The following is a 21,325-nucleotide window of genomic DNA, read 5'->3' as shown; positions in this document are numbered from 1 at the left end:
ATAATGGAAAAAAACGCGAGGTTGGAGCTTTTAAAATATTATCTAATCAATACTTACCTAGTAAACACTGAAATAATTCTTGATATTAGATTTCTTTTCATTTTTGTTGTCAAAATCACCAATTATACCTGTTCTTAGTCCACACATACTTACATCAAGATTTGGAACCCAAACCTCTTTTCTAAATAGTTTACTGGAGTGTGGATGGTAATTAATAAATTGAAGTTACATGCACACACATTCACATGCCCTCCTTTCATACTTTCATGTCCTATATAGTGAGTAATATTCATTGGAAAAACCATGAACCCTGCTAAACCGTTACTGAATGTGGTATTACTTCTCTCCCTTGTTTTCCCAATTTACGTTTCTCTTGATACCATAACACCAAACCAGCCCATCAAGGACGGTCAAACTCTACTCTCAAACCAAAAAACCTTTGCACTTGGATTTTTTAGCCCCGACAATTCCAACCGCCGCTACGTTGGAATTTGGTATTACCAAATTACCGAACAAACTGTTGTGTGGGTTGCAAACAGAGACAATCCTCTCAATGATACCTCCGGAGTTCTCTCCATCAACGATCAGGGAAACCTCATACTCCACTCCCAAAACCAAACCATTCCCATTTGGTCTGCTAATGTTTCTGTTTCACTCTCAACCACAAAAAATTCTATGGCTCGGCTCTTAGATTCAGGGAACCTTGTTTTGGTTCAACAAGACAACCAAAGGGTGCAGTTATGGCAAAGCTTTGATTATCCCACCAATACTATGCTTCCACTTATGAAATTGGGGCTAAACCGGAGGACCGAGCTAAACAAGTACCTAACATCATGGAAATCCAAAGATGAAATGGGAACCAGCAATTACTCGTTAGGGTTGGATCCAAGTGGGTATCCCCAGTTTTTCTTCTACATGGATCGAGTTCCATTATGGCGAATCGGATCTTGGACCAGCCAAGGATTGGGCAGTGTACCCGAATTGGCACCTAAATTTTTTAATTTCACCTTCAATTTTATCTTTGTGAATTATCAAGATGAGATCACCCTCATGTATGATATAATTGATCTCAAAGCTCTTCCTAAAACTAGATTCGTTCTGCATGAATTAGGAACATTGCAATTCTTCATTTGGTCTGAGAGTAGATGGGTGGGGATCCTGTTCAAATTCGAGTATTGCGATAAGTATTTGGTTTGCGGTCCAAATGGTTACTGTGATCTGTATAATGTGGACAAGTTTGTGTGCATGTGCTTACCTGGGTTTGAACCTAAATCACCCCATGATTGGTACTTAAGAAATGGGTCACATGGGTGCGTGAGGAAGCAAGGAGTGCCCACATGCAATACTGGAGAAGGATTCGTAAAGTTGGCACATGTGAAGGTGCCCGACACTTCAAAAGCACTTGTAAACATGAGTTTAAATTTGGAAGAGTGTGAGCGAGAGTGCTTGAGGAATTGTTCGAGTACGGCTTACTCAAGTACATATGAGAGTGAAGGGATTGGATGCTTGAGATGGCATGGGGAGTTGGTGGATACAAGAACATTTTTTGATGTAGGACAAGATTTATACATACGCGTGGATGTTGTTGTACTAGGTATATTTTATTATTTTACAAAGCTTCATCTATTGGTCTTTTTGACTTCATATAATGTTTTTGAATTTACCAAATATGTGACACTGCCAAATACCTGCCCCAACAATAATACTTGATGCTAGTGATGAAAATTTTGTCCTATGGAGTCTAGAGTTTTAATCTGTTTCACTTTATTGTAGTCAATAGAATATAGATGTTACCTTGTTGTCTCCAACTAACAAGCAATGAAACAGAAATGGTACATTCTATGTTGCACGGACACGGACACGGACACGGACACGACACGGACACGGACACAGGGATACGCCAATTTTTTAAAAATAAGGACACGACACGGCGGGGACACGGCGGTTAAATAATTAATTAAATTTTATATTTAGGCATATTTTTAAATATTTTTAGACATAAAATACGTTTATGTCTAGAATTTAAATTAGGCAACTGACTGAGCTGATTTTTCACTTTCAATATTCATTTTAGTAAAATCACCTATAATATTTAACTTTAATAAATAAATAAATAAAACTATACCAGGACATACAAAAACAAAAAATACTAAATTTATAATGGATTTTACTAATGTGTATCCTAAAGGCACAAAATACTAAACCAATTTTGAAAAAAGTTTATCAGAAATTGAAAAAATTTTGACAACTTTTTTAATTCTTAATAAAAATTTTTCAAAAATAGATTTGTTAACAGGACCCATTTATAATAAACATTATAATTTGAGGCAAAACAAAAGGCTGAAAGGCTGAGTAAAGAAACACAGTAACGGGACAGTGAGAGTGGGATTAAAAAAAAAAAACGCGTTATAAGTAACCCACTAACCCGTTCAGTCATTCACCCAAACCAAATGGCCGAATATCTGAAAAAAAAGAAAAAACAGAGAGAAGCTTAAAGAGGTAGGACCTGACGCCGAGAGAGAGAGAGATCGGAAGGGACAAACACGGCGTCGACGTCGATGGAGCTCGCCGATCGGCCCGATCTAGCTCCGGCGAGGAACAGAGGGCAGCGGCAGCAGCGGGCAGAGCAGAGGGTGGGTGGGCTGAGAAGTGAGAACTTGAGATGTGGGTTTCGGGACTTCTCAGGCTTGTTGTTTCACAAAATCAATGGTATTGGTAAGTCAAAATCTGTGATTTCCTTTTTTTTTTTTCACCGCTGGCGTGTCGGAGCCGTGTCGGAGAAGCGAAAAAAAAAAAAAAAAAAGAGACACTCGCCGGACACCGGAATCTGGCGAGTCGTACCCGTTCCGGTGTCCGACACGTGTCCGACACCGACACGACGCCAAAAATGGCGTGTCCGTGCAACCTAGGGTACATTACGTTATTTGCGCTAGACACATAGTTATGCCCAAACCTATGGTATCTTGGTGTTTAAACAGAGGTCTAGAGTAACCACTTTTGTTGAATTGTAGGGGTTTGGAGTTATCACTTTCGCTAAATTGTAGGCATCAACATAATGGAGATCATGGGCTAATGGCACCGAGATTATTGGGTTCAATATTCCCACACTTGGTGGTTGCGAACCCCATAATTGGACTACTTGGACATAGTAGGATGACTAACTTCAGGTAGATTATTGGGTCTTGTGCAACGGTTTTTACACCTGGGCATAGTATGATGACTAACTTCAAGTAGATGCCCTTAGTCTTCCATCTTTAGGGATAACAGAAGAGTGGTGAAGCCGGACTACTCAATAAGATGTTTTTAGTCGAAGTGGAACAAACAAACAGATTAACCAATTCAGAAGGGTTAATCTTGCATGACGAGTTGAGCTTGTGGTTTCAGTTCTCTGAAGCTGACTAGTGAAGCTAACGGGTAAAGCTGACTAATAAAGCTGACTGATGAAAATATTCCCCATTAGTTAGCACGTAGGTGACGAATGAGAATGTAGATGATGGGTGAGCATGTAGGTGATGAGTACCTGTAGAAATATTCCTTATCATTCACAATGGCTATCTTCTCTTTTTCATACTTTATTCCAAACCCATAAGCAACGTGGGCACAAGTCGAAATCGTTTAAGGTTTGCATGTGCCTAATATCAAATGATTTTCTATAATTATATTCATCACTTGTGTCCTACTACGTGACACTTGTTCCATCTGACATTTGTTGATATATAAGAAAAAATGTTTGCGCTCTTTAATTTCTTTTTCTTTTGATAAGTGAGTTTTGGCTTTCGAAAGAGAATCACAAGTTCTTCTTACACCCATTGTTTCCTCCTACTCGTTTTTCTCTCTAAAACTGCATCAATATTAACTATTTATGTTCGATATACTTCTCAAATTTATTGACGTCATTATAAATTTTATATATATATATATATATATATATATTTAACATTAGCTCAATATGCTAAGAAAAATGGTCTTCATCGGAAAAAGACGATGTTGGCAATTCTGGGAGTTTTTGCTACTGTAATGTTTCTTCTTGTGGGGATCTCTATTGTGTATTGGTTGGTAATGAGGAAAAAAAAAGGTAAACAAGTCTTTACTCTCTCTTCTTTATAAAGTAGCTTCATTTTCATCTATTTCTTTATTATTAAGGCTGGTGAACAAAATCCCTAAAGGCAACTCTAACAATATATTTGGGAATTGGAATTTTTGCTTTGTTTTGTGTGTTTTTTTTAGAATGGGAGTATTTAAAAGAATGGGATGGAACATGGTATAGTTTTTTTTTTTTTTAGTATAAGAATTTATAAAAGAATGAATGAAAAAACAAAAAGAAATTTAAAATTTTACTAGTATGCATATCCTTTATCTTTTATTTTCTTTTTTCAAGATATAGATAAAATCAATATATTATTTCCATTTCATTAATGGAATAAGTGTTCTAAAATACTTAGGAGATTATGTCATGGAATAAGAATTCTAGAGAGAGAGAGAGAGAGAGAGAGAGAGAGAGCTTGGTGTGCCTTGGTGTTTGTAAAAGTTAAGGAAAATGTCTTCATATAGTCTACTACAAAGAATTGTTAACAAACATGACCGAAATTACAAAATGCGTTCTTTTCCCTTGAAAGCTGCAAAATGCATTATTACCTAGAGAAACCAAACATGGGCCTTATCTTCTTCATTTTTTTAATTATTTATGAAGGAGTGTTTTGCATTGCAAAAAATAGAACAATATATACCATCAATGCAACAATGCAAATCAAAACATAAGCCAGATAAAGCTACAAAGTACAAACACCTTTCAAAGTTTTATCTAACAAACCCCATAGCACTCTTAATAACAGAGAAAGACACTAAAATGATTATATAAATTCCATTTTTGTATTGAATTCTTCAAATTTTTACAAGAAGCAGCGATGAATCTAATGAACCAGCTATAAATTCCAAATTTGGATGATTTCTTTTATTTTTTTGGTAGAACTTCTGGGGGGGAAACTTAGATAATGTACATTGGTCTCCCCAATTAAATCAAAACATATAGTTGCATTAAAATTAATTGTTCCTGGAAAAGATAACATTGTCTCTGTTTTATTGGTTAATGCAACCGTGTGTTTCAATTTAATTGGGAACCTAGTGTATTGCATCTAAGTAGATGGTATAATGAAGCAACCAAGGCAATTTTGAAAGGAAAAAGTATAGCTCCAAACACGTTTGGAGCTATTTTGCTTCAACCCATGACCATGATGTAACAGTTTAAGAGACCATCCATGTTTAATTTTAGTCACATGACTTTTTAAATGAGTCATGTAACTTGATTAAATAATACACATGGATAGTCTTATAAATTGCCACATAATGAGTTGGGAAAGATACTCCAAACATGTTTGAAGCCAAACTTTGATCACTTTGAAAATACCAAACTTAAAACTTCTTGCCTTTCAACCTATGTATTCCTTAGTGCATTAGATCATTCCATCTACAGATTCCCTTATCTAACATACATGAATGCAGGGATCTAATACCAAGTCAAGTGAAAGAACACAGAAAGAGCACATGGTCACACATTCCATCTAACTTCTACAAAAAGCACATAGGAGATCACCATTGTAGGTTTGTACTCGATTTTGCAAGCCGTCCTTCACAGCCAACAAAAATATGAAGGACTACTTCCTTCTTTCAATTAAGGCCTTCTTTTTTCTTACTTCACTCCACCACTAAACTGCAACTCATCCTTCACTACCAACCAAAATATGAGGGAATGCTTAGAAATGGCTGCTTTAGACTTACACCGACTTCCACCATTCAACTGTGCCCTTCTTACTTCTTATGCCAATTTAGGTTGAATTGCATGTGAATTTTCTAGATTTAGTTGGAATCCAGAGCATTGAGTCATTTTTTTTAATTTTTGTACATGGAAATAAGCATGTATAATAGACCACCCTGTGGGCAAAATTGGGGGATCAAAATGTCAATTATCAAGCCACATGAATATCACTCTACCCTTTTCAATTAAAAACTTGATGAATGTCCTTACATTTTCTACAGCCTCATTGGTAGCCTTGAGGAACTTTCATTACCCAGAAGCACATACCTCAAAGAAAGTGATTTTTAAATTGTTAGAGGCCAAAAAAAGCAACCAAGTGGGATTTCCTATCACTGAGGAACTAAAAATTATAAACTTAAATTCTTCCTCTTATTTTCCTCTGTTTCATTCTTTTCTTTGAATTATTTGCTCAGTTTCATTAGATGGGGCTTTTGTGTGGGAATTCATGATTGGAGAAAGGTAAAAGTTTGGCTCGAATTATGTTTACAGTCTTAGGCTTCAACTCCCAATAGGAAGATGACACTCATCCTTGTCATTACAAATGACAAGGACGAGTGTCATTTTTCTAATGGGGGTTGAAGCCTAAGGCTTCAAACAATGTTTGGAGCCAAAATATGTCCTTCTAGAAATATGGTAACTTACATTATTTGTTACTTATTTTATGACAGGGAAGAATCAAAGCATTGCTTCCCATTTACCAAACTTTGAAGACTCTCCAAGTAAAAGGGACCTCGATGGAACTAGAAATTCAAACTTTCCAGTGTTTAATCTAAGAACCATTATTGCAACCACAGATGACTTCTCTGTGTCTAACAAGCTTGGCAAAGGTGGTTTTGGCTCAGTTTATAAGGTAGTCTCCGTGAACAAGTCCCAAAAATTGCTTAATCTTATTTCAAGTGTGTAAATGGATTAGAAAGGACATCCTGAATGTCTAGGGGTATTCATTGAGCACGAATTTGTTAAATGAAATTAGGCTTGCCCAAATAATACACTAAGTTGTATTTCTCTCAATAATTGTGCACTATGACAAAATGAAATCTAATTTTTTTTTTTTTTTTTGGATATAATGAAATCTGAAATTTAATTTCAGGGTTTGCTACAAAATGGGATGGAAATAGCAGTGAAAAGACTATCAAAATATTCAGGACAAGGAATAGAACAGTTCAAAAATGAAGTTGCACTAATTGCTAAACTCCAACACAGGAACCTTGTGAGAATTTTAGGTTGCTGCATTCACAGAGAAGAGAAGATGTTAGTCTATGAGTACTTGCCAAATAAAAGCTTAGACTCTTTCATCTTTAGTATGTCTTCTTTTCACATAAAATTAACTCATCATCACTAGAAAATGGTCCTCCAATTACAAACATATCAATTCCTACTAGTGAGATTATATACATAACCAAGTAAGCACAAATGCAATCTAATCCAAGTTCTCACTTCTTCATTTAGACAAAACAAAAAGGTCATGTTTAGATTGGGAAAAGCGATTTGAGATTATTTGCGGAATTGCTCGAGGGATCTTATATCTTCATCAAGACTCAAGATTAAGAATTATCCATAGAGATTTAAAGGCCAGCAATATTCTACTCGATAATACTTTGAATCCAAAAATTTCAGATTTTGGTATGGCTAGAATAGTTGGGGGTGACCAAATTGAAGCATATAAAAATTGCATCGTTGGAACATAGTAAGTTTGCCAAATTGCAAAGATATATTTATAGTTTCTGCCCAATTACTTGACTAACGTTTTCATATCTAGAAAGAGTACAAATCGCAGGCCTCTCTAAGAAAAATATCTAGAATATCTTTATAATTCTTTATTATCTTATGTTATTTCTAATGTAATATGCCATGTTCGAGCCCAATGGAACATCTTTAATCTTTTTTTGTTAAATAATGAGCAAGGCTCAATGGATTTTTTTTCATTGTTTTACGTAGTGGTTATATGTCACCAGAATATGCAATGCAAGGACTATATTCAATAAAGTCTGATGTATATAGCTTTGGGGTTTTGCTATTGGAGATAATTATTGGTAAAAAGAACAGTACTTATCATCCTGATGGTCCTCCCTCAAATTTGATTGGACATGTAAGTACGAGTGCAGACAATGAGTACTAAATTCAGCTTATATTATTTAGCCTGATGTGATGAATATATTGTCAACAGATTTGGGACCTATGGAGAGAAGGCAAAGCAATGGAAATTGTTGATCCATCACTTGGTGAGACATACCCTACTATTGAAGTTTCAAGATGCATTCAAATCGGGCTTTTGTGCGTGCAAGAACATGCAACAGATCGGCCAACCATGTCAGCAATTGTTTTCATGTTGGGTAATGACACGACTCTTCCTTCTCCAAAAGAACCTGCATTTAATTTGAAGAGTACTTTCAATAATAAAGACAAATTAAATGGTGAAGCGGCTAATTCTGTAAATCAAATAACAATTTCTGAAGTTGATGGTCGCTAAAGCACCACTCTACTTGGAGAAATGTACTAATATGCCATTTCAACATAAGATTGACTTCCTTGAAATCTACTTTACAGACTACACTATTATTTTCTTGTAGAAACCTAATATGTATAATCATATAATACATCATTGCAAAAAAAGAAGAAACTGTATAATACAACACAAAATTTCCTATCAAGTGCTTTTTGAAAATTAATACACCAAGAATTAAATGCATATGTTTTGTGTGGATAACTTCATTGGTTTTCCAAATAAGATGTACGAAGAAGAAAAATAATTATGAAGGCTATCCGAATTTAGAAAAGGAACACTAATTGCATTATGTACAAGTAAATTTTAATTTCGATTTCAAGGTGTTATAATCAAAATGGAATAATAGCCTTTTGAATTGTGCTGTTAGAGATATGTTTGACATATTAGCCCAATGTAATAGGCCCAAACCCATACCTACTTGTACTAGTAGTCTAGGATTTAATCGCCTATAATCCTCGTGTTCTCAGTGTTCCTATTCTATGCTTCCTCTTCTGCATCCACTTTAACATATACAACTTGGTATACACATCACATTGCTACTATATTTAATGTGCAAAGTCTATTGAAATGCTCTGCCTCCTGCATGACTGATATGTAATTAAAAAAGAACACCTAAACAAGATTAGCGAAAAAGTTAGAACAATATATAACTCAAGGGTAGATCATCTTTGTATAGTGAAAGTTCAAATAGTGTAAAAACACCCTTGAATGTTTAGACCCCCAAATTACAACTTAACCAATTCAAGCATTATGTCAAACAACTAGTGTGTGGAAAATTAACATAAGCTATAATATGGAATTGGAAAAACTATCTAAGCCAAATTAAAATCACAACCCACAGCAGATAATAAAAGGCAAAGATAAAAGGGAAGGAAGATGCAAACACAAAGACAACACGCAATGTGTTATCGAAGAGGAAACCGAAGCCCTCGGCGTAAAACCTCTCCGCCGTCCTCCAAGCGGTAAACAATCCACTAGAAAATGTAATTGGGATACATGGACAGCTATAGACCCTCCAAGCCTAATCTACCCAGTGCACCTAAGCCCTCCAAGCTTCTTGCTCCAACGAGGTTGCGCCGAACCTTTTTCTTTTCTAACTTCCCGGATTCCGCTACTTGACCATAGCATCAACCAATGTAAATTGGTTCTTTCCTAACTGCTTCCCAGAACACCAAACAGCCCTCTCACAGTAATGGATATGGTGAGAAAAGGTTTTGGTAAAATGCCTCTCAAGGGTTTGGCAATGGAGAGGAAGAGAGTTGAAGAATTTGAAGAGACACTCATGTAAAGATTGTAGATGAATCAATCTTGTTTTACTCTAGGGTTTCTCTCTCAAAATTCTCTCTGGAAGCGCTCTCTCATTTGTGGGTATAAGGGGTATTTATACTGAGGTGAAAGGAGAATGTGAAACGTCAGGTTTTTCAAAACAGGGCTGGGTCGCAGCTTGGCCTCGCGATTTGACTGAGTCGCGAGATCCAGTTGCGAGATAACCGTATGGCCAGTTGTCCTGTTTTGTCCTGTAGTGCTCTAGCTGGCATGACTGTTCACCTTCTGGCATGCTTGGCATGTGTGCTGCGTCTGGCGGCTTGCAGCCGCGAGTCACCCGCGAGGCCAAGCCGCGAGTCTCTGTTTTCTTGCACACTTTTGAGCAAACTTCACTCTATCTCACTCACTACCCTTACAACAAGCCCACCTAAATACAGGGTTACTAAATGCTGAAATACAAGCAAATTTGGCACGGAATAAAGCCAATTAGATGGTTGATTAAATTCAACCTTACATATAGCATGATAAAGTGTGAGAGAAATAGGTAAGAAGAGTTCTAATAATTTCATATTGAGAAATGCTAGTACCACAAAATACTTCACAACTTGTTACGTGGCGAGTTGTGACTAGTTAAGATGTGGACTCACATGGACCCATTATTTTATCTCCATCACAGACAACTTGCTACGTGGTGAATTGTGGCAAAAGTTGTGTAGTGTTTTATGGCACTAGCATTTCTCTTTCATCTTTTTTGCTTAAAATGTACAATTCTACTTTTGCAGTCACTTATTTATTTTGGCCTAAGCACAAATTAATTGTTTGGATTTAGACTTTAATTTGATGTGAGGTGGAGTGTAAGCCTCAAGTCACGGATTCATGATGGGTGGATATCTTATTCTTTTATAAAAGTTGATTCCCTTGTTCAATTTAACTAGTCGTTAACCCATACGATGTACTTGAAAATAGTTCTTAGTAAACGCTACAATTTTAGCAAATCAAGTGATTTTATGCTAGTTTGGAGAGAAAATGAATGTCACTATTAAGTATTAACAAAGCTTTCATAAGAATTTATTAGATATGCACAAAATGCTTGGGGTTTAGGAGGGGAGAGGTTCAAGCTACATGGTTAGTAGCATATTAATTTGTATACTTCTAATTATCTCAAAAAATTAATGAATTGGATTTTAGAAACTCTATGATAGACTTAACTATGAAGATGCATATTTAATATCCCAAACAATATATTAACATATTTAGGAAATACATATATCCCCAAAAACAAATATTTCTAAAACTATTGGGTTATGAACTTATGATCTTGTCTTCATGTCCCATGTACATGTTCAAAGTGGAAGTTATTGTTTGAGAGCTCATGTTTAAGTGATAAGCAACCACTCATAATTTATTATGTTAGAATTATGACAAAAAATTGTGGAATAGTTTGTGGTCTTAAAAACCATTCTATATATAGTTCACATGTTTTTTGGACATCTTTTGGATACTTCACTATTATCTGGTTCTTTTCGTCTGTTCCCTTTTATGATAGAAATATGATTTTATTATGATGTAGCTGTATGGACCATGGGCAAAGGATGGAAAAACAGCTTCAAAATTTAGCCACAGGGCAAATAATTAGTATTATGATTAAATATTTCACGTTAGATCATTTGATTAATTTCAGATATTCTTGTGATTCCACCTCCTCTAACTTACAACATATAAACTAGAAAGTAACCAAGAAGAATGTTGATTTTTTATGTTTTTTTTTTTAGAGTTAATTTTTGTAATTCTCTAGCTATAGTATTATCACAGACAAGTTTAAGCTAGTTTTTCTCACTTAGAGCATTAGTATTGGTGGAGACATTTTGCTAAAATGCTAAATTTATTATCAAAATATAGCAAAAGTCAAGTACATCAATGGAAAGGCATAGTATTTTGCTGCTGAGCTACAGTGCACAGCCAAAGATGGCTGTGCACTGTAACTAAGAAGGTAAAAAATATATATAATATTCTATTAAAAGATACATTATTTTATTGTGTTAGTGGTGATAGTTATTGATTATTATAGTAGATATATTATTTTATTGTATTGTTTATATTATTTTATTGTGTTAAATGTTAAAATAAAACTATTAATGTTGAGTGTTTTGTAAAGTTAAGTGGTAAAATAGATAAAGTAACTTTTTGTGATACCAAATTGCTAAATTTTTTACACTACCAATGCTGATGCTCATATAATTAGTAATTAGCCGTACAACTAACATGTGTTTGGAAGTTCTCAAAAAAGAGTGTTTGGAAGTTTGAAGTAAGAAAATAATTAAAAGTTAGGAAAAGATAGAGAGAATAGTAAATAGTGAACCATTTCCCTTATCTAGATATTTTAGATATTTTAAAAATTAAGTAGGGCGAAAGGAAAATAGATATTACTCACCTTTATTTGGACATTTAAAAAATTAGTCACAAGGGGAGAGGAGGGGAATTGTCATACAATTTGGTAATTATGACCCTCTTTTGTGAAATTTAAATTCCCTCAAATCCTTCCTCCCTTAATAGGCCTCCCGCAACCAAACTTAGAGTAAGTTGTGCCTTTCACAATTTTTATTTATTATTATTGCTTCATGAATGGGTCTGCTTTTAATTTGTTAGATTTTTCTATTAAACAGAAAGTAACTATTCTGTAAGAAGCTTATAAAATTTTTTTTTTTTTTTAAAAAACACTATTTTGTAAGAGTTGATTTATGAATAACATCTTATGAGCTTTACAATTATAATATAGGACCTGTTTTAGAAAATTGAGAATTTATTTACAAGATTCGTACCTGGTTGATACAATCAAATGAGAACATTAGATAAGTCACGTTGCAGAGAACATCCGTGAACAACAAACTCCTTCAAAGGAAACTAAGTAGAGACCAAACTTTCATTGATTTTTACAAAAACTAGTTGCAGCCATTAGACATTTCTTAAGGCAACATTGAAATCACAATTTCCAACCATCCAAACGATGCGAAACTAATGTGTTAAACAAGAAAGATTGAATGACATACCAACCCATAACCCCCCAGCACACAATCTTTTGACCACAATGGCCTACTATGGTTGAGAGTCGTAAATAACTAGAGTTGAAAAGCAACATGTTTGACAAAAAAAAATGTACGATATATGTTATCGATGTTAAATGCTTCATTTCATTTTCTGTTGGGCTAATACAAGCTGAATGACTAAAAAAACCAAAACTGGTAATCACAAGGTAAAAAAAAAAAAAACAAAAATAAGGAGAAATGGGGGTTAACCATGTCTATTTATAAGAAGCCTCCTTACATAAAGAAAACCATCACTAAAACATTAGTGATAGCCTGCTCACACTGTAGTGAGATGTCAAAGTTGTAAACATGGTACCTTTGACATCAGCAAATTGAGCCCCTACACAAAGACCTACTTCTAGGTTCTATCCAAAAGACTTCTAGTGGTACAGAACACAATCATCCTCCATTTATATCAAGCAACATTGAAATCAATTTTGAACCATTCTAAAGATAAAGAGTTGCAAAAACATGAAAATTTGAACTTAACTAGCTATGATTCCAATACCAACCAATAACCCTTACCTTGCAGTTGTAAGCTATTATCTCCACTAAATGATTAAGTGTCAGATTTGGTGACAGAGAAGAACAAACTCCATCAAAGGAAACAAAGACTGTAAAGACTTGTCAATACTTGTGCCATATTATAGGCATACAATTGATAGCCATTCTCATTCCTCCACCAGCATACTCTCTAGCAAATTCTTTATAAAAACAAAAGATTTTATCCAGCATGCTGTACAAATATCAGAGAGAGTTGGAGAATGAAACACCAACCAAAAAAATTGAAAATTAATGAACATCCACCCATAGAAGCATAAGACCCATGCTGCAATAAGGAGGTATTTCAAGAAAAATAGTGTAAAATGCAACCAAAGACATTAATAGAGCTCCTCTTACTTGTTTAGTCTGAAAATTTTATTAAAATGTGGACACATTTTTTATCATTGATTGCTAGGGTCCTCATATGCATACCAAAAAATATATAATTGAAATGTCATAAAAGAACAGAGCATAAATACAAGCTAATAACTCCGATGATAAATACACAAAAGAATTAATTAAAGAAATTTGATGCATTGAATTGAATTAAAAGTATCAACAACAGTATGTTACATTCTCTTCAATAATTCCCCAATAAATTTTATATAAAAAATAAATAAAAAAAATAAAAAAAAAATAAAAAAAAAATTAAAAAAAAAAAAAAAAAAAAAACTTAAGAGAAACCAGAAGGTTTATTTTGCATGACCACATGTCAGCACCATTATTATGACTAAGACAACTAATAGTCATTAAATTACTCTTAAAAAGTTATCGGGAAATATCACTAGATTTGATTACTAATGTTAGGAATGCATGGGAAGGCACATAATGCAGCAAAAAAAAAAAAAAAAAAAACCTAGTTTAGGGGAGGTGCTGATCAGCACTCCATTGTCAGATTGGTCCAAAATTTGCATGGTGGTTCCCTCTCACTCCCATGCATGTGATCCAATCCTAAGCTGGCAGCATGGAGCTCAGTTGGATGAGAATAAAGGGTTGCAGATGATAAGGCTGGTTGGTTTCAAGTCAGTTATTAGGACTTTAGGAGATACGCTAGCTTGAGTTAGTTAATGTTAAGAACATATATCACATTAATCACATGTTTAAAACCATAGGATCACCTACTGAATTAGTAAGAGCACATGGGGAATTATTAATCCAATAATGTGGAGCCATGTGGGCCAATTAGATTAGGGCTATTGTTGTATAAGTAATGGCTTGTAACTCTCATTAAATAAAGAATACTCATTTGTGTGCTTAGACTTTTACATAATCTTGCTTAGAGGTAGAGGCTCTCTCACAATAGTCTCAATTGGAGAATTTGACTCTCTCTCAAAGTCACAACTTTCAATCATTCAGCAACTTCATACTTTCTATTCTCTAAATCTTTCATCTACCAAATTCCATCTTCCAATCTCAAACCCTAGTTACATTCCCACTGAAGAACCATTATTAATCACTACCATTCCTAATGCCTAACCTTCAACTCACCATAATCTCACATTCAACATCAATTCTCTCTCATTTACAAGCCAAATCCAAAACCCCAAGTCTTGAAAACCCTAATTTTCCCACCTTTCCTTATCAAGATTAACTTAAAAGTAAAATCCCTTAAAAACACCAAACCACAATTGTATTCTTATTAACTTAAAGACCAGCAAAATCAAAGTTGAAAAAATAAGACATCACCTTTAAAGGAGAAACAGAATGTAGGAAAAAAATTCTCAAGACACCACCTTTGATTGTTTTGATTTGGCAAGCAACTAGTACACATATTCCCTCAAACCAAGAAATCACCCACCAGTCCCATTCTTGGGAAAGAATAAATTATGTCCATAAAAGACAACAAAGACTCCCAACTCCCAATCATTCACAGGTCTTGAAAAATTCAATTGCCAATATTTAAAGCAGCCCACATACACTTTATGTGTACATGGGTTGTAATGTTTCTCCTTTTTTTTATTTTTTTTTTATTTATTAAAAATAAAAGTCATTCACATCCCTAGTTTAGAAAACAAATACAGCAGGATTTTAAGAAAGCAAATCAATCATACTTCTCAAAAAAAGCAAATGATAAATCTCAAAGCATTAGCGACAAACTCTTTTCCATAAAGATGATGGCCTAACAGTTGTTTCCTAACAATATCAACATTCAAATTTGAAAAGTCTAGTATGCAAGCAATCATGAGCCCCAAAGGATGCTTAATAACTACCACAACAATTAATATGACATAGTATATACACAAAGCATCTAGGAATAAAAAGACCTATTCAGAGCCTAAGACAACTGATGAACCATATTCCAACACCAAAAAAGCATTGTCATATTATATGCATCAATACAGGAACTATCAAGTATAACAAAATGGCATGATGAGAAAACAGCTAAATATTACAGAAGACACAAATAATCCAGCTTCTCTTATATGTAGGTAGAAATGATCATACTTGACTATTTAACAGAACAAGCTCAAAATCAAAGAACGGTATCCATTCATTTTGAAAGATACAGTAGAGTCAACAATCACCTCTTTATCGTTCTTGTGTTTCATTTATTAATCAATCACTCCTTTCACCAACAGATTAAGACCCTCTGATGGACTTTGATTCCTGGCAAAGACAAAGACTAACACTTGTTAGCAATCGAGTCAGCTACATGATTTATTTTATCATAAAAAAAATTTCCCATTTTTTTGTGATGTAATTCTTTAGGCTACTTAGTATCTTTTTCCATGAAGTAGTCTTTTCTCAATAAAAGTATTACCTATCCAAAAAGAAAAAGAAAAAAATCCCAAAAAATTACATAATCAAAGAATTATATAGGAAAAGGGAAAGAGAAAATAAAATCTACAACAAAATGCATACCACTGAAACAATGATCTGAAGCCCAACACAAAATTACATAGAATTCTCCCCTATCATTCACAACCACCACTTTACTAATACTTTAATAGAACCCATGACTGGTCTTTCAAGAGACTTATGCAACCAAAAATTATGACACACTACTAAGACAGACAATTAAGCAAACAAAAAAAAAAAAAATCATTAAACTATAATTGTTTTACCTATTGTTCTTTTGTGTTGGATCAGTCACATTATCACCATCAAGCAAAAGAAGACTCCCTATACAAGTTGCCGTCTGAAACATTGCCGGAAGCTTACGAATCTTAACCCTCTTGCGTGTTTTCTTTTCTATGTCATACCAAATAAGATAAGTACGATACCTATGGCACTCCTCCGTCAGAATCTTCTTCCCATTATTCTTGGAACACATTAGAGGCTTGCAATACTCAAAAGTTGAACCCACTACACCTTGCTCAATCTTATAAATCCAAGTCCAGGAACTCTCTTCCCCATATTCTTTCATCAACCAAACATCATTATACATCTCATCAACAATCACAATAAAACAGAGCTGTCCTTCCAATACTTCCAAACATGTCAAACAAGAAGTGGCTGCTTTAAGTGGCGTTGTAATGACCCGGAATTTCTCCGTGGCGAGATCGAAAGCAACAATATTTTCCGGATTCTGCCCATTCACAGCTACTAACCAATGCAAAGCTCCATTCAAGAACAACGAGTCAGAACATATCGACCATTCCTTGTTTGGCCATTGATCTTCAATTTTTTTCCAACGCTGCAACCTAAGACTACACAACTTAACTTCAAACTCCGTTCCGGGAGTGCCCATGTTAAAAAAGCTTACAACCCTCAACACCTTATAGTCATCATTATGTGAATCATACCCGAATGCTAAACTAATAGGCCAAGAATTTGAAAAACCAGAAGGTTTCTCAATTGGCTCGCGAGGCAATTTCCTATATTTCCTTATCAATGGATTCCAAATCGCGATCACTTCGCCCCATTGATTGTAAATGCAAACCAAACCGTCGCAACAGCCCATGATGTCGGTGGACGTATTTGAACAATGCAGTGGCTGGTAAATTTCCAAACGCTTGCCGAAGCGATTCTCGTCATGGAAACTGACTGAGAAGAAATCAAAGGGAATACCGGCGTTTTGTTCCTGGACGATGAGGGTGCGATCTGTGTTGGACTTGAAGGAGCGGTGGAGGTGCAGCTTGATGAAATCTTGGCCGTTGATTAGCGAGTGCCATTCCTTGGAAACGCATTGAAATCTTACTAGGGATTTCACTGGTAATCGGGAGAGTATGTCGGTGATTATCTCTAGCGGAAGATTACACATCACGGTGGTTGGACTAGTGAGAGTATAGAGGTTAGGGTTAGAGTTAGGGATTTGAATTCCTTTCTCTGAACGTTGGAAATGAAGTAAGGAAGAGAGTATTGATCAATTTCTCTTTTCGCTTCTTTTGTTTATGAAACGTTGATGTGCTAAGCACTCTTATTAATGGCGTTAAAAATGCTAAAAAAATTAAAAATGCTAAATGCTATTTTTTTAGCAATTTTAATGCCCCAAATCATAAAAACTCATCTTTATCAAGGTGTCAAATCTTAAAAGTTTAACAACTTGCTACAGTGAGGTTCTATTACCTCATTGTAGCAAGATGCTACTATTTTTTATCATTTAATTCTCTCTCTCTCTCTCTCTCTCCGCCTCTCTGTTTCCCTTTCTCTCTGCATCTCAAGTTCGTGGGTCTTGGGCGTGGCTGGGATGTGATGCTGGGTGTGGTTGGGCTGCAGTGGTTTTTCGTGAATCATGGGTCTCTGCAGTGGTGCATGGTGGGTCTCTACGATGGATCGGTGAGTTGGTTTTGCGATTTGATATAGATGAGTTTTAATTTTAGTGGTTTTGATTGATTTTGGTGGGTTTTTGATTTCGGTGGCTAGGTTCGTGGGTTGATCAGGGTAGCTTTAGGTGCTGGGTGTGGGTTGATCGAGATGGTTGAGAGATGGGGTGGCTTTGGGTGTGGGTTGATTTCGGTGGGTGTGATTTGATTTTTGATTTTGTGATTTTGGGTCTTTGTTGTGATTTTGTGATTCGTTGATTTGTGATTTTGTGGTTTTGTGGTTTGTGATTTCAGTGGAAGTGGTTTGTGATTTTGTGATTTGATTGGTGGGCTTTTGGGTCTTTGTTGTGATTTGATTTTGGCTAAGTTTTGGCCATGGTGGTGGTTGTGATTTGATTTTGGCTGGGTTTCAGTAGTGGTGCGTGGTTGGAGGTGATGAGCTTGAAAAGCTCCGGCCATGGAGGTTCAGAAGGAGAGCTCAGTTTAAGAGGGTTGGCTCGAAGGGATGAGAAGGGTTTGAGAGCAGAAGATCGGAGAGAGGAAGAAGGTTCTAGAACTATTAGGTTGAGAAAGAGAGAGAGAGACAGAGGGATAGAGAGGAAGAATAAAAAATAATAAAGAAAGAATATTTAAATGAAATGGTAAAAAAAATAGAATTTTTGATGTAGGTTGTATTGTAAAGTGATGTGTTAAATGTTATAAAGTCGGTTTTTTAGATGCTAAATGCTAAAAATTTTACAATCTTTGATGAGAATGCTCTTAATAGAAGTTAGAAGTCTTCAATCCTATCCATCACAATGTTATTTCCTTTTCTACCAAAAAAGGAAAAAAAAAATCCTTATTTCTAAAAATAATAAAAATTAAAAATTAAACCATAAATTGATAAAAATAAAAAATCTAACAGGTAAAATATCCACACTAAATAGTAGATAGATGCAAACTAACCAGAGTAAAATAATAATAATAACTAGCATCTTTTTGGGTTTAGTATTATAATTTTTCCTTCATCACAATTTGAAAAAATAGATGGGATTCCCCCCCCCCCCCAAAGAGAATAGAATTCCTATTTTAATAGTTTAAAAAAGAATCGTGGGATAGTTTTTCCTTTTTATTTATTTATTTTTTTTTTTTGAACATGGGTAGTGGGAAGATATTTTTATTTTTATTTTATTTTTTGTGATTAACGTTGACTATCTAGTGGGTAGTTAATAATTAGTAGATTTTCTTCTTTTAACTTTTATCTATTTATGGTTTTAACCTCATTTCTTATTTTCAAGAATAAGGATAAATTAATTAAATTAAGTGTATTTTTAGAAGTGAAAAAGACAATAACTAACTTTTTGAATTATCTTAATATATAGAGAAGAGATAATAATAAAATCTTCCCACTACCCATGTACATAACCAAAACTACCCCACATTCTATTCAAAAACGAAAAAAAAGATAAAACCTCGTCATGCAAAAACTAATTGCAACTTCCTAGAAAACACCTCCCTTTTCTTTATTCTTCTCTTCCCCTTCCCAAAGTTGTGGAACGCTGTTAGGAATCTATACTCAATGTAATATCCTAATAATTGCTATAGTTCCATCACTTCTAGTTAGTTACACATATTAGACCTTTCTTCAATTAGTTGAGATTAAGAAGAGTTATGTAGGATTTGAGCCAATTATCTTAGACCATGTAGACCAATGACATTAGAGCTAATCTTCTATAAATACATTATTGTAATTTAACATTAGATATTGAAGAATAAATCAATTATGTTAGGGTTTTAGAGCACAATTGTCTCAAATTTAATCAACTTTTTTGTCAAATGAATAATTAGATTTATTATGGTCTTGATTAAAATGATTAAAACATCAAACAAGCACAGATCACATGAACACCAAGAATGATGACCTAGGAAAATTTTTGAAACTATGGTTTCAAAGTTAAAAACTTGGGGAAGTTTTAACCTAAACAAACCTCAAGACAGCATTTTACTAATAGAATCGAAGTTTGAACAATAGACTTAACCCTAAATCTATTGTTACCTCATGTAGTACTTATTGGCGTGACCATACGTACATCCGAATCCACAAACTCTTCTACTATGGAAACTGTTGCACACAAACTCTCTTGTTTATGACTCTAAGATCTCCACTCAAAGATTTAAGATCAACAACTATGGTTAACTGATTTCACACAAACTTTCCTGTTTGTGACTCCAAGAAATCCACTTGAAGGTTTTGACCAACAACTGTTGTAGAATAGATTACTCTATGGCTTCATATATATCTGCACTATGGTAGTAGAAATACCATGTTAATTTTTCTCTATATACTTTTGAACTCTCACAGGATGAATAGATGGAGGCTTAGATCTACTTTGAGAGTCTCTAGTATAGTGAGATTAAGAGAAACTTGGTTATACAAACCCTAACCACACAAACGGTGATTTCTCTCTTTGAAAAACCTTCTAGGGATGGCTTATGATGTCCTTTAAATAGCATAACAAATGGATCACGAATTGAGCTTGAAACGAAAAAGTTATGGACTTTTTCGTGTTTCAAATTTTTACCAACATCGCAATCTCGATCGATTGAACTAGGTGTCGAGCTTGCAATCGAAAATCTCGATCGGTTGAGCCAGGTGTTAAGTCAGCAGTTGAATTGATAGAAACTTTGTTTTCTAACTCTGAACTTGATTCTTTCTTGATCTGAACTTAGGTCTTTGTCATGGACTACAAAATACACCTTTAACACACTCAAGACTCACCAAAAACGCTATAAATGGATTACATTTGATCACAATTTGCCAACCTAAAAATATGGACTCTAAAATCTCCCATTTTGGCAATCCGTGACAAAACCCAACTATAAGGAATGACCCAAGTTTACAAAGAACATCAATTCATTAACTCACTTTCATGTTGTCATGGTTTTATGTCCTTAAGGTGCTGCATTTGGTCGCATCAACACTGCAAGACCACTGCCGAGGCACTATGATTCTTGGCCTCAACTGCTCTTACATCAAATCTTAGACTAATAGACTTGTAGTACAAGTAGTAGACTTGTATTGTACACAACTAACACAAAGGTAGGATTGGGCTCATGCTTGGGCTAATATTACACTGTTAATTTTCAATGTTGTCCAATACAAAACTAAATTGTTCCAGCTCCTAACGGACTTCACTGAGTCATGTCTTCACTAGTTCTCCGGATCTCACAAATAGCTCCAATTACATTCACCAAAGAATGACTTCATTTAATACTTCCCATAGGCAAAAAAACTCACAACACTTAGATTGAGTGAGGCATGTGTTTCGGTTAAAAACCTTTAAAAGGGTATGGAATTATAGTAGGAGTAAAGGAAAACTAAGAGAAATTTGTAGAAGATTATGGGTGTGCAATCTCTAACTCTCAAATG

General features: G+C 34.8%; 3 protein-coding genes across 4 annotated transcripts; 2 read left to right on the top strand and 1 right to left on the bottom strand.

Moving 5' to 3' along the window:
* Window positions 1–303: 303 nt before the first annotated feature.
* On the top strand, window positions 304–1,710 carry LOC126728803 (G-type lectin S-receptor-like serine/threonine-protein kinase At1g11410). The gene has a single exon (XM_050434577.1). It carries the CDS (start codon window positions 304–306, stop codon window positions 1,708–1,710), a length of 1,407 nt encoding a protein of 468 aa, XP_050290534.1.
* Window positions 1,711–2,558: 848 nt separating this feature from the next.
* Window positions 2,559–8,329, top strand: LOC126728802 (G-type lectin S-receptor-like serine/threonine-protein kinase At1g11410). Its single transcript, XM_050434576.1, has 6 exons — window positions 2,559–2,715; window positions 6,481–6,662; window positions 6,903–7,113; window positions 7,262–7,499; window positions 7,751–7,838; window positions 7,980–8,329. Exons 1-6 carry the CDS (start codon window positions 2,559–2,561, stop codon window positions 8,280–8,282), a joined length of 1,179 nt encoding a protein of 392 aa, XP_050290533.1. The 3' UTR covers window positions 8,283–8,329.
* Window positions 8,330–12,868: 4,539 nt separating this feature from the next.
* LOC126727315 (F-box protein CPR1-like) lies at window positions 12,869–17,552 on the bottom strand. 2 transcript variants are annotated; one of them, XM_050432901.1, is made up of 3 exons: window positions 16,276–17,552; window positions 15,736–15,817; window positions 12,869–13,403 (listed from the first exon to the last, which is right to left on the bottom strand). In XM_050432901.1, exons 1-2 carry the CDS (start codon window positions 17,412–17,414, stop codon window positions 15,763–15,765), a joined length of 1,194 nt encoding a protein of 397 aa, XP_050288858.1. In that variant the 5' UTR covers window positions 17,415–17,552; the 3' UTR covers window positions 12,869–13,403; window positions 15,736–15,762. The 2 variants fall into 2 exon arrangements, with proteins under 2 accessions (XP_050288858.1, XP_050288857.1); XM_050432900.1 differs by lacking the exon at window positions 12,869–13,403 and having other exon boundaries at window positions 15,508–15,817.
* Between the last annotated feature and the right edge of the window lie 3,773 nt (window positions 17,553–21,325).

The sequence above is a fragment of the Quercus robur genome, chromosome 5 (assembly GCF_932294415.1).
Source record: "Quercus robur chromosome 5, dhQueRobu3.1, whole genome shotgun sequence".
In the NCBI taxonomy this organism is placed as follows: domain Eukaryota; kingdom Viridiplantae; phylum Streptophyta; class Magnoliopsida; order Fagales; family Fagaceae; genus Quercus; species Quercus robur.
Note: the sequence above shows the minus strand (reverse complement) of the source record. Positions and strands in the feature narration are given on the sequence as shown.

Coding starts and splice junctions, on each gene's coding strand:
- LOC126728802 (XM_050434576.1), top strand. CDS start 2,559: ATGGAGCTCGCCGATCGGCCCGATCTAGCTCCGGCGAGGAACAGAGGG. Junction 2,716..6,480: donor TCACAAAATCAATGGTATTG/GTAAGTCAAAAT, acceptor ATTTTATGACAG/GGAAGAATCAAAGCATTGCT. Junction 7,500..7,750: donor AATTGCATCGTTGGAACATA/GTAAGTTTGCCA, acceptor TGTTTTACGTAG/TGGTTATATGTCACCAGAAT.
- LOC126727315 (XM_050432901.1), bottom strand. CDS start 17,414: ATGTGTAATCTTCCGCTAGAGATAATCACCGACATACTCTCCCGATTA. Junction 15,818..16,275: donor CCAACACAAAAGAACAATAG/GTAAAACAATTA, acceptor TGTCTTTGCCAG/GAATCAAAGTCCATCAGAGG.
- LOC126728803 (XM_050434577.1), top strand. CDS start 304: ATGAACCCTGCTAAACCGTTACTGAATGTGGTATTACTTCTCTCCCTT.